Source organism: Aythya ferina, assembly GCF_964211825.1.
Source record: "Aythya ferina genome assembly, chromosome: 2".
NCBI classification, from domain to species: domain Eukaryota; kingdom Metazoa; phylum Chordata; class Aves; order Anseriformes; family Anatidae; genus Aythya; species Aythya ferina.
This window is the reverse complement of record NC_140297.1, coordinates 24,735,507-24,753,498: the sequence shown is the minus strand read 5'-3', so window position 1 is coordinate 24,753,498 and position 17,992 is coordinate 24,735,507. Positions and strand designations below refer to the sequence as shown.

General features: G+C 37.2%; 1 protein-coding gene across 5 annotated transcripts in view; it reads right to left on the bottom strand.

Moving 5' to 3' along the window:
• The window catches only part of AKAP9 (A-kinase anchoring protein 9), a 114,067-nt gene that overhangs the window by 1,895 nt on the left and 94,180 nt on the right, over nucleotides 1-17,992 (bottom strand). For all 5 annotated transcript variants that reach the window (XM_084511969.1, XM_084511966.1, XM_084511967.1 and 2 more), the window contains 18 exons: nucleotides 16,876-17,022; nucleotides 15,988-16,488; nucleotides 15,489-15,552; nucleotides 14,591-14,709; nucleotides 13,668-13,859; nucleotides 12,597-12,788; nucleotides 11,813-11,957; nucleotides 10,848-11,067; nucleotides 9,672-9,822; nucleotides 8,254-8,922; nucleotides 6,460-6,668; nucleotides 5,445-5,553; nucleotides 4,367-4,552; nucleotides 3,629-3,829; nucleotides 3,013-3,245; nucleotides 1,888-1,973; nucleotides 1,082-1,202; nucleotides 222-361 (listed from right to left, as the gene is read on the bottom strand). In XM_084511969.1, coding sequence (XP_084368095.1) covers nucleotides 222-361; nucleotides 1,082-1,202; nucleotides 1,888-1,973; nucleotides 3,013-3,245; nucleotides 3,629-3,829; nucleotides 4,367-4,552; nucleotides 5,445-5,553; nucleotides 6,460-6,668; nucleotides 8,254-8,922; nucleotides 9,672-9,822; nucleotides 10,848-11,067; nucleotides 11,813-11,957; nucleotides 12,597-12,788; nucleotides 13,668-13,859; nucleotides 14,591-14,709; nucleotides 15,489-15,552; nucleotides 15,988-16,488; nucleotides 16,876-17,022 — 3,685 coding nt within the window. The remainder of the gene's footprint in view (nucleotides 1-221; nucleotides 362-1,081; nucleotides 1,203-1,887; nucleotides 1,974-3,012; nucleotides 3,246-3,628; nucleotides 3,830-4,366; nucleotides 4,553-5,444; nucleotides 5,554-6,459; nucleotides 6,669-8,253; nucleotides 8,923-9,671; nucleotides 9,823-10,847; nucleotides 11,068-11,812; nucleotides 11,958-12,596; nucleotides 12,789-13,667; nucleotides 13,860-14,590; nucleotides 14,710-15,488; nucleotides 15,553-15,987; nucleotides 16,489-16,875; nucleotides 17,023-17,992) is intronic.

Below are 17,992 nucleotides of genomic sequence, written 5' to 3'. Positions count from 1 at the left end.
CCAAATCTGTAATTAAAGCACACCTGCAGGCCTCCCTTCAAATAATTTAACAATTTTCTTTTTACTATGCTGCTTGACCTAATAGAGAATAACCTGCTGTTTAAGGCAGAAACAGCCTGAAATCGAAGCTGTTTGTAACACACCTCACAGAAACAGCAGACGCTTGTTCCACCTTGGAACTGCACCGTGCACTACGCAGGGAGGAGCACCTGAGCCCTCACCTGACTGTACGCTTCCCAGTCGCCTCTGCAGTGCCTCCAGCCGGTTGATATAGTCTGTTAATGCTCGTTCGGGATCGTAGTTCTGCAGCTGAGAACAGGCGAATGAGACTGGGTTCAAGTCGGCATGCATACTGTGGAACCTAGGACCAGAAGGACATGCGTGTTTTTAAAAACCAGAACGTCAGATAATGAAGTGTCAGCAGACATAGCAGAACGCTGTAAGCAGAGATACCTACTGGCTGTGCATCTGCTACCTTACCCACAGAGTACTACCTCCCTACCATTTACTGCCCGAGCCCTCAGACTGCCTCCTGCAGAGAAACCGCCTTTCCCGCCTGCCTTTTCTTTCTACTGCACCTGATTTGTTCCTGCACTGCTCTGGGACAGAGACTGCAAAATCCTACTGAGACTGCAGCAGAAGCTGTAGGTAGATTTCTATTAAGAAGCTCGTGTGAACGAGGACATGGCCATCTTTACAGGACTCTGGCTTTCCTCAGTACTTTCTACAAGTATAAGTCCAGAATAACTAAAATATACATAAATATACATACACGTAATGTATATAGATGTAAATCATTATGGTTGCCACAAACTAAGATTACAAACACTGAGATGGTTTATAAAAAAATGAAGAACCAAAATGGCTTAAATCCAATCTGCTTTACTAGCTCTGAGCCCACCGCTCCACATGAAGTTATCCAATGTTGACGGCACATCACCTGAGATGCAATTTGTTATGTTTCCTGACAAAAAAAATAAGATCTGTCATCAAAGTTTACAAGCCTTATCAGTAAGCACTGATACATTCATTTAGTTAAATGGTGTTCTGGCAGATAATAAGAATCTGAAAGAAAACTTACTTATGCTGGAAGTTTATAGGAGATCTGGGAGGCTCCATATCTGATCGAGACCTACAGGAATGTCTTTGCTCTCCATAAAGATCCATGCCGCCAGAGAATGAATCGGGCCGTAATTCATTACCTAAACACATAAAAAACATTGCCTTGAAAACTGAAAAAAACAAACCTCCAAAGTAATACCTTTTGCACTTCACTGGGAATTTCAAACTCAAGTTTTCTGTTTGCATGTCACACACTAAAAAAAGTGTTTAACAAAATGTAGACATTTGTTAAAACTAGAAAACCAGAGGTGAAATCTTAGCCTGATGTTAATGACAGAACTCTCACAGACTGAGCAGAACAGGGAAAAAAAACGAAAACAAAAACACTGCTGCTACCAAAAAAGCCAAACAGAAAACCTTATTTCCCAGATTTTAAGCTATAATGAGAATGAGAGACTTCTGTTCTTGGGAAAGGGCCAGGGAGGACAGTTCCAGAGACTCTGCTGGCCCTGCCTGTGACTCTGCAGGGGACTTGTAGCTGCTGATTCCTCACCTGTCCCTGTCCTCAGCACTCCCTCTCAGAGCTGGGGGTGCAGATCTCGAGAGAAACTCCCTGATGTATTATATAGACAAGTGGTTGTTCTAGGTGTGGAAACTATCAGAAACCTGAGAAACTGGTTAGTCCAAGCAACTATAGCAAAAGGAAGGGGGCACAGCAGCCCATTTATTCCAGATGAGGAAAAGGCAAACGAAAAACCATCTTCATTAAGCAGCAGCATAACTTATTAGTAGCATTTTTTCAGTCTTTACTGGACTACAATTTACCTGTGTTCTGGCTAAAGACATCCCTGTTGATACTCAGTATACCAGAACCCGTAACTCTGTGCCATCGACGAACCAAGAACTTCATTCTGGAATTGAAAAACAAAATAAAAAAGAAAACAAGCTCAAAACTTCAGGTTAAATGAAACAGTCAAAAAAAAATCTGCTTGTTATATTCTGGAAGACAGACTTAAGAATTACATGAATAGCAAGCAAAAATAATGCATAGGCATTTAAAACCTGACAATTAAGTAAAAAAAAAAAAACTTCCTTATATACATTCCTAGAGCCTCAGCAAACGATCTGTTGCCAAAATCTGCTTTCAGTTTCACCTCTGCTATTCTAGTGATTCCAGAGGAACTACATAAAGTCAAAATGGACAGCAAATGGGTCAAGCAACTGAACAGCAGGGCATCAGCATTTTAAAATTGTAATAAATAAACTTTTTGCCCTGTCATATTCCCAAAATTGTACCAGCAGAGTGTTATGAGCAAAAGTCTCACTTACAGTAGGTATATGAATAGTTCCTAGAATTGACACTACGTACAAACCTCAGATCAATAGCAAGCAGAACTACTTGGGAGTTCAAACCCTTGTGAAGGAGGCTTACTAGCAGCACAGCAGTGCCATGACAGTAACAGCCTTCACTTGTTCCTTCTCATCTATTCCTGTTCCTCCTCAGCCTGAGGCCTCAAAGGACAACCCAGCTGGATAAAATTAGTTCATCAATCTGTATTATGCTTACATGTAAGAATTTAACTGTTAAAGGAAATTAAGTTGCAGAAAATACCTTTGTAAATGAGCGCACACTCTAGAATTGCTACTAATTATCTTTCTAAAATTATGACTGTATCCAATATATTCTGTCTTTGATTATCAAATACAGAGCCATGAGTTTTTCAACTAGAATCAGGCTGCTGAGTACCTCAGACAGCTTATGTCTGTTACAGAATTTACCCATGTTCTGCTCAACTTGTTATCCTGCACAGCACCTACTACATTCATGACTACCAGAAGTGTACAGTTGAAACAGGGTGGAACATGAGAAGTTACAGATTCAGTGACATAGCTAGAAATGTATACAATAAAATGCACAGCCACGTCTGTTCAGAACTTCCTTCAGTTTACCTTGAAATCGCAATGGACACTCTGACCGCAGAGCGAAACCTTGTAAAACCCTTTGAATGATGAGTGATGATTTCGAGGTCTGTGTAGCAAGGCTGTCCGCCCATTCGTGCAATGAGGGCCAGCGTGGCTTCTTCACACTCCTGGAATCCACCTAGTAACAGCAGCAAGTATTTTTTCTGATATATGAGAGCTTTCCGAAAGCTCTCTGCTCGTAGGTATTTGCCATAAATTCTCTATAAGATGAAAAACAAAAGAAGAACCATCAGTCTTAGAACTTTTAACGTTTCTACTCCTAAAGCATTGCTGGGATTATGCATTTCTTGCTATCACGGAGAAGACCACACTACAGCTCACGTGTGCTGAATGTAGCTTCATAATTTGAGAACCACTTGAGCAGCAAGGAATGGAGCATGCACAAAATGACAACACAGGTGCTTGCTTAGCATTCGTGGGGAGAAAAGTTAACAGAGTTATGTGTGTGAGGATAAGAACTTAAAATCTGAATTTAATCTGTTCACTTAGCATAAGCAGAGTGAACTAAGGAAAAAAGCAGGCCCAAAACAATATGAAAAATACCCCAGCCAAAGTTACTATGCAAGCAACAAAGTTTTCCTACCCTTAAAATAACATTTTCAGAATCTGATCCCAGTTCTCTGAGGAAAGCTTCACTCCTGATTTCTGCTCTCAGCTTGGACAGCTCTGCATCTGCTTGTTTCAAAGACTTCTGCAGTGATAGCTTTTCTCTGTTCCAGTTTTCCTTCTCAGAGGCAACAAGGGTATCAATATTAACTCCAAGATCTGATGAGTGTCTAGAAGACTGAAGGGGAAAGAAATTGAATTTGAGCCACACAGTTTGGAAAAGACTGAGCTGTGTCATTCTAGTCATTGGTTTAGTGGAGAGTTCATTAAATTACTGAGAAAAAACTACTGACTGAAAGGATCTGAGGTCATACTGGCATCCTGACACAGTGATACAGTGAGTTTTGGAGCCTGTTCAACACCCTAGAAAAATATAGCTACTCCAAAAAAACGTTAAAAAATAATCCCTCTTGTTGAACCATAATAGCTTCATCATCTTGAAGCTAACTGTATCTATTTGCTGTTTGTCTGGGCGAATAAATACAAACCAAAGAAAGAAGCATTTGGAATTTAAAAAGACAAAGGTGGTTAAAATCACAAAGTGTACATTAAGTGAGTCAAGATGTTTAGACCATAGGACAAGAATATCTCACAGCCATTTACTCTGCAGGAAGAAAGTCGAGAAAGTCAGATAGCTTGAGCATTAGGGTAGTCTCACAGCACGTCACTTTCATGCCTATATATACTTCATTAATTAGTGCCATTGAAGACATACATAGTCTCCAGAAGTTTGTCTGTGCTGGTATCTCCTCAGTTCTTCCTCCAGTTTCATAACAGCATTCCTCAAATTATTCTTTTCTTCACTCAGCCTGCTGACAAAGCCTGTCAGCTCAGCATTTTGTCGCAGCAGCCTTTCAGTCAATGAGCTAGACGGAGTTCCTGGTGGCAGCGTTAGCTTTAGCTAGAAGGAAAAAAGAAAACCAAATAAATTCCATTACATCTGTGTTGCCAACTCGAAAGTAACTTTGGCTTGAAGTAAAAATCCTTTTGTGGGTCACGACAATAACTTTGTCATAACTTACTCAGAGAAAACAGAAATGTACATGAAATCGAGAGGTTAATGTGACTTTTTCTTCTATGCTCACCTTGTATGTAACAGCAGGATGTTCGCATGCAAATTAAACTAATCCAACTGTAACAACGTGCATTTTTTTTTTTAAACTTTGCTTAGATTTATCTAACTTAAAGGAAGGAAAGACCCAAAACTTTTTACAAATCATGTTGAATATACTTGCTTAAAATGCAGGTAAGGACCCAGCCGAGCTGAGTTAATATCAAATATTGCTGAAATCTTTGTAACAGGTTACCTCAGCTCATGTTTTATACAAGTGCACACTGCTCAGTTTCTGACTGCCTTTCCTTTGGTAATTACAGGGCAATTTAAGTAAATGTGTTTTACCAACATAATATAGTAAATGTTGACTCTAATATCAGAAAGTACTGAGAAAAGTTTCCTCAGCAAAAGAAATATTGCTGTACATATGTTTTACTAAAGAAAAGCTAGGAGATTCCAAAGAAAAACTAGGAGATTCAAAAATTAATAATTATAAAGGGAAAGTCTTAATCTGAAAATTGAAGATTTGGTTTTAAGCTAATTAAAATTAAAGAAAATAATAATAAAAGGAATAGGGGGAGTTTTACACTTCACCATCTCCAAAGCAGCATACTGACTGGAGGAGATTTTCCTCCATGAATTACAGAGCTGGATAGCCACAGATTTGATTACTTGCTGCTTTCCACTCACATCTCATCATCCAAAATCTCCCACTAAAGTTGTAACATTGCACGCTCACCTCTTCCAGATAGGGCAATCCAGGCAGTTTCTGCAGCTCTGTAATAACTTCTTCAATAGTGTTCTGTATTGCAATAAAGTCTTGATCATCTGCTGCTTCAAACTGCAATCTGAAATTACATCAAGAGTTTCAGCAGCACGCATGGTCTAACAGCATGAAGCCGGACTAACACAGCAGCCACACTGGGTATCAGTAAACACCCACTGGACCTTTAGCAAATCATGTCAGCAGAGTTATCAGAGAGATGTCAGCGTAATCAAAACATCCAGGGACTCTCAGGTATTTAAATTAAATTGGCTCAAGTGTATAACGAATTTACATTGAAGAACTCCTACTGATTCTGAGAACAGAATATTCTACATGAAGAACATTTAGAGATATTTTGCTTCTCACTTATCTGTTGTATCTATTTGAGAAAAATCTTAGGGTATTTTTAAAATGTAATGCATTTCATTTTACCCAAAATATTTCAGAATAAATGTTTAAAATTAAATCATTATCACAGCAACAGAAAAACAGATTAAAACCTCCTACACATTTTTTTTTTCCATAAGGAGACAGCAACCCAAGCAAGTAAGAATCAAGATCCATTTCACTTGACTACAAAATATAACTCGGGGGGGGGGAGTGCTGACACGACAACTAGGCAGATATATCCATAGCAGTAATTCCCATATTCTTCCCCTTACACAGTGATTTTTTCTATTACTGAATTGTTTTAAAACAATCTTCTACCTACACCATAACCACATAAATCTCATCATTTTGCAGAGAAAGAAGACAATTTTGTTGTAACTTATAAAGGACCATGTTAAACATGAAAGAGTTAACAAAGCACTTGGCACTCTGTGATCCTGTTTTACACCAGCACATCAAGTAAAAATAAGCATATAATATAAACATAGAAAAACAGAAAAATTAGTTAGGCTTATAGTGTGAGAACTATGATTAAAACCTGATGTATCAGCTTGCTGGCTGCTATTAACAAAAACAAATAGCTGAAGACTGGTCTAACCTGCTAGCAGCTTTTCGAGCCAACTTCTTCAGCTTTGGAGATGCGTTTTGCAGCTTTTGTTTGACATTTTCCAGAATTTCGGTAGCTGCAGATAGGTCTCCTCCTCCTCCTGTCAGCGTGGGGTAGGTTGATCCATTTGTCTCAGCTCCTTCCATTTTTTGCTGGAGAACCCAATTTCTTGTTCTCTCATTGGGTGTATCCCAAGTAGTCTGTACATAGATATATATACAGATTTCAAATGCATGTATAGTGCTTTAAAATATTAAATCTGAAATATGTTCAAAGTTAAAGAACAAAATCCTGATACTGAAAGGAGTGCAGTGTGACTACACTATTGCAGTACATCACTGCAGCTATTCGTTGTGAGAGGTACAGTGTGATCCTTTCTTGATTAAGATCTAGCAGTCATTGATCTAGACTATGAAGCCATCCAGTAAACTCAGCTGGTTAGAAGCCACCCAGCCTTTTGTTTTGTTTTCCATCATCATCTCCTTTACCAATTGTGCTTGGAACTTGGGCACTGGTACCCAAATGTTTTTGGGACCAATCCACAATCAGAGAAACAGGACTGGAAATGCCCACCACGGTCACGGAGTCACAGGCTTTGGATATTTTACTACAGCATGGTACCAATGAGAAAAAAAAAACACACACACACAAAACCCAATCAGGGTTCTGCAGACGTCCCAGGAAGCAGCAGGAGATGCACTGTTTGATACTCCAGATAGATCCTGGAAAGCAGATCACACTGAGGCAGGGAAAAGCCTCAGGAACCACCGCCAACTTGATCCAAGGGAAGGCTGTTCCTGGACCATGCTGCTGACAGTTACCTCTGAGCAGGACAGAAACGTGTACGAACTGAGAGCAGCAGGAAGCCTGATGCTATCAGGGTGTCAACACATTCAAATCCTGCCTCTAGCTGTGATAGTTTCCAGTGCTTCAGGAGAGTAAAAGCAGTCGCCAAATCAGGTGAAGACAAAAATGTCCTTCCTGGCTCCACAGAGAAACAGCTGCTTAAGGGGAAGCAATGATTCCAGGGTGGGCAAACAAACACGCTCAGCAAAGAGGGAAGCCTCCTGTCAACCACCTCCTTTGGGACTCCCAACAGATCGCTCACTGACTATCACTTTTCTCTTTGAGGGAAGTTTCTAAAGTTTTAAAAGTTTTTTAAAAGTCATTTAAAAGCCATTATAGAACTGCCCAAACCTTTTATGAGGGAGAAAAACTTACATGCAACAATGGTTCCAACTTTCAGTCATCTAAAAACTAGGCTGAATTCTGAAAGTAGTCTTTCACCTTGATCTCTCCTTTTTGTTTTGCTTGCTGACATACATATATCCATGCACAGGCTTGTTTGACTACATACTCATTTAATTATTGCAATTGTTGAGAGATTGCTTTATGACGTTTCAAAGACCACTTGTGGTTTATGGACTAAAGATTAAGAACACTGATCTGGAGCACTCCTGAACTCATCCATGAAACTGGGTGGGAGGACTATTAGTCTTCCACTACACTAAAACACAAAGCGTGTGTATACAGTCAGATGCATTTCTCCTGCTCACCCTCTTCCTTACACATCTCTAGAGCTTCATTCTCAGAGGACATGCATGAACAGATTTACTATTCCAAAATAGAGCACTTTCCCTTTTGCTGATGCCTCTACTTTGGCATATGCAATCTGCAGGCTATTTTATAGATCAAAGGCACAGATAAACAAAATTAATTGTACAACAGAATTAGAAGCAAAATTGCACAGTTCGATACCACACATCGCTCTCAGTGCTACTGTACCTCATTTTGATTGTGGCTTGGTGTTCTTTCAGTTTCCTTTTTTCCTTCAGTCTCCTGCTTTTTGATCTGCAGTTCTTGGATTACTTCCTGTAACTTCTTTGTCTCATTCTCTAATTTATGAATCTCTTGCTCCTTCTGTCCAAGTTGCCACTGAAGGTCTTCTACTTTGGACTCCAGTTCATGAAGTTTTTTCTGTGCTGCTATGTTAGCATCTTGTTCTGCTTGCAATGCTTTCCTCTGGATTTGCCTTTCTTTTTCCATTTGCTGACTCACTTGCACAGATTCTAGTTTGTACTTCTCCATCTCACTTACTAACTCCACTATACGGTCATGCTTTTCATCCATTTGTTTTTGTAGTTCTTTAAGTAATTCCTCAGATGGATTAGGTGTTCCAGCTTGCCCCTTATCTTCAGCACTTTGAAGCTGAGCACATAGCTCTTTTTCTCTTTCTAGGGCACTGCTTATTTCAAGAGCTCGAACCTTCTCTGATTCAAGAAGCACCTGCAACTCAGAATTACGGCCTCGTTCACGTGACAGCTGGGCAGCACTGAGTGCTTCTTGGGATTCAATTTTCTGCTGCAGCTCACTTGACAGTTGTTTCTCTTGCTCCAAAAGTTTATTTAAGTGCAAGTTCTGTTGTTTTTGATCTTCGAGTGAAAATTTTAAGTCCTTCCATAAGAAACAGAAGAAAAAATATTAAATCAATGTGTGTGAACTTTGCATTACCTTCTGCAAATTGCAAGCAGGCTAGCTCTGCACACTTTGCTTTTAACAAGTTTTGCAGTTCACAAATTAATGTCAAGATTCTGAATACGCTTGATGTTATAAATGTATTACAGGTGCCTTTACTCTAAAAACAGATCATCCTGTAAAACAAGAAGATTTGTAACACACTTTTTTATAAGATACAAACAGCTATAGTTATCAAGTTCAAGAAAACTAACTCCTTTTACTCTCTAAAACTGTGACAATGAGCTTCCAAGTTAAGATTTCAAGATGCAGATAAATCTGTGCTGTTGAAGTGACTGTTTTTTTGTCTTAATGTATTAGGATACTTGCTCTCTCCCTCACTAAACCAGATATTGCAGAAGTACCAAGGAACTTATTAATGTATTTTCTCCTAAAGTAAACTCCTTAGTGTGGTTTTCATGAGGTGAGACTGCTGACTTTTAAAATGGAGACAAACAACTTATTTCCTCAAATGACATTCTAAAATAGTACTACTTATGAGTTAGGTTGTGGGGGTTGCTACTTGTAGCTACGTGAGCAGTGTCCTGTCCCCTTGTATAGCTGGGGCCTATTATTAAGTGTAGAATACAGTTGTAAAATTCCTACTGATTTTTTTTTGCCACATAGCTTTAATACATCTTTCTTCAACTCTAAATGATCCATAATCCCAAATGACCTGGAACATTTACCTCAAGCTCTTCTCTTCTTCTTTCCTCGCTGCGTTCCATTTTAGCTTTTTCTTTTTCCAAAGCCCACTGTAGCTCTCTTGATTTCTTCTGTTCGCCAGCCATTGTATCCTTGAGGATATCTAGCTCAGCTGCTTTTTCTTTAACTTCAGTCCTAAGAAAGAAATGGGCAATCTTTACATTAAACCATGGCTTTCATGCTACCACAGTAACAGCAGTTACTTGATACTTCATTTTGTGAACTGAGAACACTGCTTGTGTAGTAGTGTAACAATGAAAAGCCTATTTAGAAAAAACAAGCTCATTCAATCATTGAAAAGAGTTGCATGGCTCATAAATGACAGAAAAAGTGTGTCCGTACTCCTAACTTTGTAGCTGCCATTCTCCATGAATTGGCTCAGAGGTAGCTAGTGTTCAACTTAATCCAACCACTGGCCAAAATTTGAAAGGATGCAAATCAACATCTTGCTGCCACATATCTCAAAGGATTTTTCTGGGTGGGTGAATCTATGCCCCAAATCTGCACTTTTTTGCAAATTAGCAATTTTTTTTTTTTCCAAAACAATAAAAAAAGGCAAAAGAACCTTGCTCCTGATGATCAGTAAAGGTTAGAAGGCAACCTGTAAGGCAACATAAATTTGAACTTTCTCTTAATTTGTTATCACTGACCTGAATTTTAAAATACTGTATACAGGCATGCCAATTTACTAAAGATGTCAATAGTAATAGCTTTCCTGGGTACCAAATATGTTGCCTGGTACCTCTGCTGTTGGCCATAACAAAGCAACATTTCAAGTCATATGAATTTCATATGAAAGTACTTGCTAAGTCATCTAGACTCTGCAATTTTGTCTCCATGTTACATTTTAGAAGTAAAAAAGCCCTTTAATAAATATGGTGCTATGGTCCACTTACTAGTTTGTAAACAGCAGTATAATGTGTCAAAATAATAAAAAAGATATTAAGGAGTCATTGAATCAAACTATGAATCAGATCATGTTAATCTATAGAACTTTTCTTTTTTGTCCAATGGAACAGAAGTCTATTTTCTGTTAGGCATGCTCTACAGAAAAACTGAGATGCAGTTACAATACATGAGATCAACTCCCTTAATGAAATCAGTATTATGACTTGGGGTGACAACAGACAGCACTGAAAGGCTGACACTGAAAGCCATACCTGATGGTTTCTAGGTCCTTGAAGTGCTTGTGCTGTGCTTTCAGGGTTGTTTCAAGCTCTAGTTTGGCTTGTGCAAGTTCATTCTTCAGCTCAGCACCCATCATTCTCTCTGAATTCAGCTGTTCCTGCAGCTCAGCTGCTCTGTCTTTCACACTCCGGAGCTCTACTTGCATTTCAAGTATTTGTGACTGCTTCTGCTGCATGTTATACTCCAGCATTTCTAATGGGAGCACCATTAACAAGGAAATCAGTCTAGTAATCAAACACCACTTATTTGGTCCTAGATTCCCTTAGCACAAAGAATGACCACAAAGCTATCACTAGCAGTGATATTAAAAAAATAAATAAAAAAATCTTTAAATAGTGGGGTGAAAGTAAAACCACATCATTTCACTGGAATACATTTCATACCTTCCAAGAAATCACTTCAGCTCTTAAACTTATTTAAAAACTGTATGCACAACCATATCACTATTTATTGTTTGGATTATGACCAACACAAAGCTAGCTATGTACGTATACTTTTTACCAAATATTTGTAACAGAACACAAAGCATTTTCAGATTAAGCTTAAAATACATTTGTTTTCTGAACTTTTTGTTGCACATTCTAACTGCTTCTTAATTCACTCATTATCATTGACTATCTGACTTTGATAATTTCAAAGCTGTTGAACCTAAACACTGAAGCACAGAAAATAACTTTAAAATACAAACTCAATTTTATAGCAATTGAAATTACTTCATGTCACTTTTAATTTGATACAAGTCCTAACAACACAGACTATATTTTATTTTTTGAGGATTACTCCAATAAGATTGAAAAAGATGAGAAGTAAGCATGCTCAGAATATAAGTTGAGCATCAAAATCGGAGAGCAAAAATGTCAACAGTTCTCCACCTAAAACTATATGAGTGCTGGCATGAAAACATGTAGAAATTAACATAAATTACCACATAAATCACCTTGGCTTTTTGAATCAATTTCTTGTTCTCTCTTTGGATTACTTTTCATAGTGTTCATCTGAGCATGCAATACTTGAATTTCCATTAGCAAACTTCTTCTGTCGGCATGCTGAAGACAGTCCATTGCTGCTCTCTGATCAGTAGCCTAGGAGGATTGAAAACATACTTGAAAGTAGAACTCCAGATTTTGTTAGAATATCTGTGGTGTGGGTATAAAATTTAATAATATATTCACAGCGCACATATATTCAAAACATTTTCAATTAAGTCGTGATAACACAATACTATAATACTAGAAAGAATTCTCTTTTAAAAAATATTTATTTATTACTCTGCTAGACATCAAAATGATAGAATCAGAAGAGCTATCGGTTTTATGGCAAATTATGATTTTCCTCACTAATCCTTCCATTTCCCCAAAGAAGGTAAGTGACCTCTCTCCACCCCACAGCAACCTTGTATCTTACTCGTCTTATAACTTTCTTCATATATATAAGCTACCTTTTCTCTCAGACAGTGTAACATAATTAATTTAATGAAATCACACTCAGGACAACTATTTTTAATTCAAATTTATCTCTGAAGGTTGTATTTTTTATATAGCTTGTGCATCCAAAAACTTTTCTTAGTAAAGAATTCTCTTCTTCCTACAAGGCATCCCTTTTTTTTTTTTTCACCCATTTGATGTCACAGCTACTATTAATATATATATTTTTGAGTGATATATACATTAAAATTTCAAGAGCTAAAAGAGATAAACAAGCCTCAACATAAAAATAGTCACCTGCTCTTGTAGTCTGTGCTCTAACTGATTCATCAACATCACTGCATCTCTTGTGCCTGCAAGTTCCGCAAGTTCAGTTTGAAACACAGCAAGAAGAACATTCTGTTCCCTCACAAAAACCTGTTGAATGGCACGCAGGAGTTCTCCTCGCCAGTCTGAGTCACCTTCAGGAGATTCTGAACTTGCATAAATCTACAACAAAATATAATTCCAATTTCAACATTTAACAGAACTGAAAGACTACACCAGGAATAGATATGCTATCATCTATGCAAAGTGTGGGTTTTCACTGGAATATTGAGCATCTCTGGCAATGTCTCTCATTCGTAAAATGGATACATTTTATTGCACACATTGATTTCTTCTGCATGTACAAATGCTCAGCTTCATGAAACTTGTACCTGCGTTTTAGATGGGAGTAACTTAGTTTTTATAAATGAAAACAGCCCCATATAGTTATTATACATGCCACTGTATCACACTATCTCACTATCATTTTAGTTTTCATAATGTTGCATGTACGTACATTCTGTTTCTAGACTCGTACAGAGCTATGTGGTAGTGGGCAGATACTGTGTATGAATATTTAATTTCATAATGATGTAAAGTTGATCTCTGTACTGCCCCCCCTTCCACTTTGCATGTTGAAGAGAATGCAGAAGTAATGGAAACTACCAACATATAACTGAAAGTCTACAGGTTTGCAAGTCCCAGTAAGTCCCTGATTAATATTAAATTTTGTTTTATATTTTAAGCAATTACTTTCTTCTCTTTTCTCTCACTATGGTATCATTTAACAGCTACTGGAAACATGCTTTCAAAATAGAATTATTTTTTAAAAGGTCATTCTGTAAGGTCAAAACCAATCGATGCATAGAAGAACAAATGCAAACTGTAATTAAAGGCGTATCTTACTAACAGAAAGAACAACATGCAGTTTTACTGCACATTCCTGAAATCTTGCCTTGTAGTAATGTATTTGTACTATTTAAAGCTGAATTATCAATGTGCTTTACATAAGGTTCTTATAAATTAGTTTTGATTTAGAAAGACTCATGATATTGTTTATACCTCAGCATCTCTATGAAGTTGCATTTTTGAAATCAGGTCTTTCAGAGATGAAATGGTGCTTAGAAAAGCTTTCCTTTCCTCAAGCCAAGAATCTGGTCCTTGCTTAGGAGGTGACATCTCTCTCTCACCATACGGAAACTCAGTGAGAGACAGCACCTGTACGCCTTCATGATGGACTGCTCTCAGCAAACCCTACAATAATACAAAAAGAAATAGGTTGTGTCAGCTTTAACAATAATGGTATTTCATACATATTGGAATACTGGTACTTTCTGCATTGATCTGTATAAGGAAACTACTTATGTTTCCTCATATCAATAACAGAAATCTCACTCAGTTCTATATTAGTCAAGCAGTGGAACAAAGTTCTGTAAAGCTTTCAGGCAAGCTTGGCAATTCATTTTTTGAAATTACAATTAAGCTAGGTATGATTTGTTGGAAAAGGATCTTTTTTTTTTTTTTTTCCCCCAAAATATAATTAAAAGCACGATATCTTTATTGTTTATAATACATAAATTATTTTTATTTTGTAATATAGATATTATTCTACACCTATAATTATAGAACCTATACAATTGTGTAATAGGTTATCATGGCATTATTACAAATACACAAGAAATACAACACATTATAATAAGAGTTAAATTTCACATATCTATAATTGAGAACAAGCCTACAGCTACAGCTGATGTTTAACAATCTAACATGAAATTCTGAGAAAGATTCCATGTTAAATGAAATGGTATATCACTGTGTATCAAATGAAATGTGTATCACTTCTAAACATTTTAAAATGTATTTAAATAGCAAACACTTTACAAATCATCTAAAAGGCTCACTACTCACTAATTAAGCAGTAAGTAAGCTTAGCTTTTTGTATTGTCACTCTTGTTCCACAGTGAAAATGATCAGCCCTATTTTACCTTAATTTTTTGGGGAAGTAAATCCGTTGAAGTTTCACCTTCATCTATTCCTTCAGATATTGTGTCAGATCCCTGGGTCTGAGCAAGATACATTCCTTGACTCCAGTCTGAACTGGAGTCTAAAATAAAAGGAGAGAAAAACATTAAAGCAGGATTGCTGTGAAACTTTGAAGAACAGACATCAAAAAATTTTTTTTTTTCATTTTGTTATAACAGGAGGTTGCATGTCACCACAGCCAATTCTAAGCTTGAAGACTACCTGTTTCATAGTTTTTCTTTTTCAGTTTCAAAGCAGTGACAGCAAAAAAAACCAAACCAAACAACAAACAAAAGCCTAAAAACCCCTCCAAAATGTGAAACTTTAAAATCCTAGTTTACTTTTAAAAGAAAGCAACTTATTTGCACAAATGCACCTGTTAAATGACCCTTCTTAATATGCTTAGTTTTTGCCTATTAAAAGGATCATATTAATCATTTCTACTGCTGACTGACAGCCTGTACCCATCATCACCTCTCATTGCCATGGAGTTATAGCTTTGAATTCATCAAGACATGATGAAGCTATGCTGAAGAGATGCTGCAATATGTAAGAAGAATATAGAAACTCCAACTGGAAGAAAAAAATTAGCATCTGACACCTTGACTCAACACATCTTGAACTGAAAGATTGCTGAAAATTGGTCAATCGTGTCATTTTTCTTCTGTAACAGTTCAATAGAAATTGTATGCTCAGTGCCTTTTTTTTTTTTTTAAAGTGTGATAGGGTTCAGCTTTGATAGGGGGAGTAGTTTCTTTTGTTACTTACAACACAAACTCTTTGACAGCAAACTTAGTACTGAAAAAGCAGATTTAATTTATAATGGTGACCATCTGAAATCTAAAAAACCAAGCTTCTTACCACTAGAACCTCCATCTCTAGCTTGATACGGTGGAGAACGCACTAATCCAGAAATTGGGATACCCTGTATTTAGAAAAGAGAACAGTCAAACCTTGGATCACCTCACACCCACTCCCAGTAAGGGTGCTAATTCACAAGAGCATGGAATTACACGACTGTTTCTTTTTAGTTTCCCCTGCAACAAAAGTAATCAAGATGGAGACTAGAAAGATGGTGTTCGGTAGTGTTACCTACACTTGCCCCTGATTTACAGGGCAGGCCACGTTCAAGACAGGAGCACAAGGAAGCATCTGATAGTCGAACAGATTCCCAAACTTAAATTGTTGAGGAAGTGGTTCAAAATCTCTCCCTAGGCCATGGAAACATCAGAACACTTAAAGCCTTTATATTAATGAGGATTAATGGTGGTTCACACTTAGACTTAAAATGGGAATTTCTGTAGCAGGAAGAAAAGCAGAAAACAAGGTAGTTCAAATGGACGTAAAATAGGATGCATACCTCTTTAGCTCGTAGAGTCTCTATGACTTCCTTCAAAGCATTACATTCATCAGTTAATACTTGCACTGCAACAAACTTGTCTCTTTTTAATGCTTCAGATTCAGAGATATGCCTCGTCTCCATGTCCATGATTTCAGCAGCATGGAGTTCTTGCATTTGGTCAATTTTTTCATTAAATTCTCTTATGATCTCTGCAATCTCTTCTGAAGAACATCCACTTTGCAAGTCAATTTGAATTTCTGCATTTTTAACAAGCGTTGGCGAAGTTTCAATATAGCTGTTCATCTCTACATTCTTGTCTGTCTGTGAAGATGTACTTTTGCTAATCTGAGTAGACTCACTCAACAAATCACACATTATTTCTGCATCTTTTTTGCTTTCAGTTTTTGCCATTTCCTTGCCCTTTCTCACATAATTTGCAAGCTTCTCTTCTACTTGAACTAGCTTCTCTTTGACTTTGCACAGATCTTCCTGAAGATGTACCAGACTTGCTTCTTTTACCTGTAAATATGGAGAATCTGAGTTGCAGTCATGAAATACTTTGAAATATACAAAATCTAAACAGTTGTGAGATCTATACAAATTGCAACTCAGTTTAGTCCTATTTTGAAGTGACTATGACACACGGTAACAAGTCTCATCTCTGATAAATACAGCTCTGGATCCACTGTTGCATTATAGTGGACTGTAAAGCTCTCTACTTTGGCATTAAATGTTGCTTAGGTCTACAGCATCAGCTCTATTCCACTGACTGTAAGTACTGAGTAATCATTTTTCTTAGTGGCACGCTCTGTTAAAGATTTAAAAAAATCTAGCAAGCATAACGGCTATTATAAATCCTGTATAATCATTTGCTTTAAATATGTTACAGAACAATCTGGTTCTTACTGATAGTTGTTGCTGAAGTTTTTCTGCCTCTTCTCTGTAACTGCTCAGCTCTTCCTTAGCAGCAGCTGCCTCTTCTTTAACTTTCTCTAGTTCAAGTTCATTACTAAGTACATTTTCTTTTTGACTTTCCGTGAGGTGTTCTCCTACCTACATGGTAGCACAAGATATGGAAAATGGTTAAAAGAAATCTTACAAAGAAGCACTGATCACTTTCACATTGATTTACTAAAGCCACAAATGAAAACACCCTTAGGGAAAACAAATGTATGTTACTTAGCTTAATACATATTCTAAAAACTAATACCAGAAGATCATTTTCCTAGATTAACTCCCCACAAATTGGTTACATGTGAGAGAAAAAAACATCTTCTGACAGCTTACTGCAAGCAGAAATGGGCTAGACCATCCAGAAAGCATGGGGAGGACGGTAAACACCCATGAGAAATGATGTCTGATTATAATTGAATTGAGACGTATGACATTCATTCAATCTGCATTTTGATGAAAGGTCTTTGAACCCTTCCTGATCCAGCACTGTGTTTCTTTGGACTTAGGATTTTCATCAACCAAGTCCATGTTTTTTTTTTTAATTAAAAGCTGCTATCGGGCACAATCAACTGTGAAGGTTTTAAAATCAGAAGCAACATACCCAGTAGTGGATGGATATACACTGGTAGAAGTTACCAATGGGAAATGTATTTGGAATCAAGGAAGGCAAGCACGCAAAAGTAAACCAGAATGAAAATGTACATAGACAGACAAACAAAAATGTTCAGACAAATTGCCATCACTCCCTTATCCATTCTGAACCTTCTGCTAGAAGGTTTTAAAAATTTTGATTTTTGTCTCTCTACCTCCTTGCCATATAAGTGTAATTCACTCCATTACATGTCAGTTCAAAGTAGGAATACGAAAACCCATGTTCAAAATTCAAAATCAATTAATGCAAAATGGAAATCGATAGTAGAGTTCACCTGAAATAACATCTTTTTCTTCTTTGCAACCCCTCTGCAATAACAGAGAAATGAACATCTATACCACACAGCAGAAAACTGTTCCTAATTTTGTTAAGAAGTTTTTCATTCAATATAGTTCATACAAAAAAAATGATTTTAGT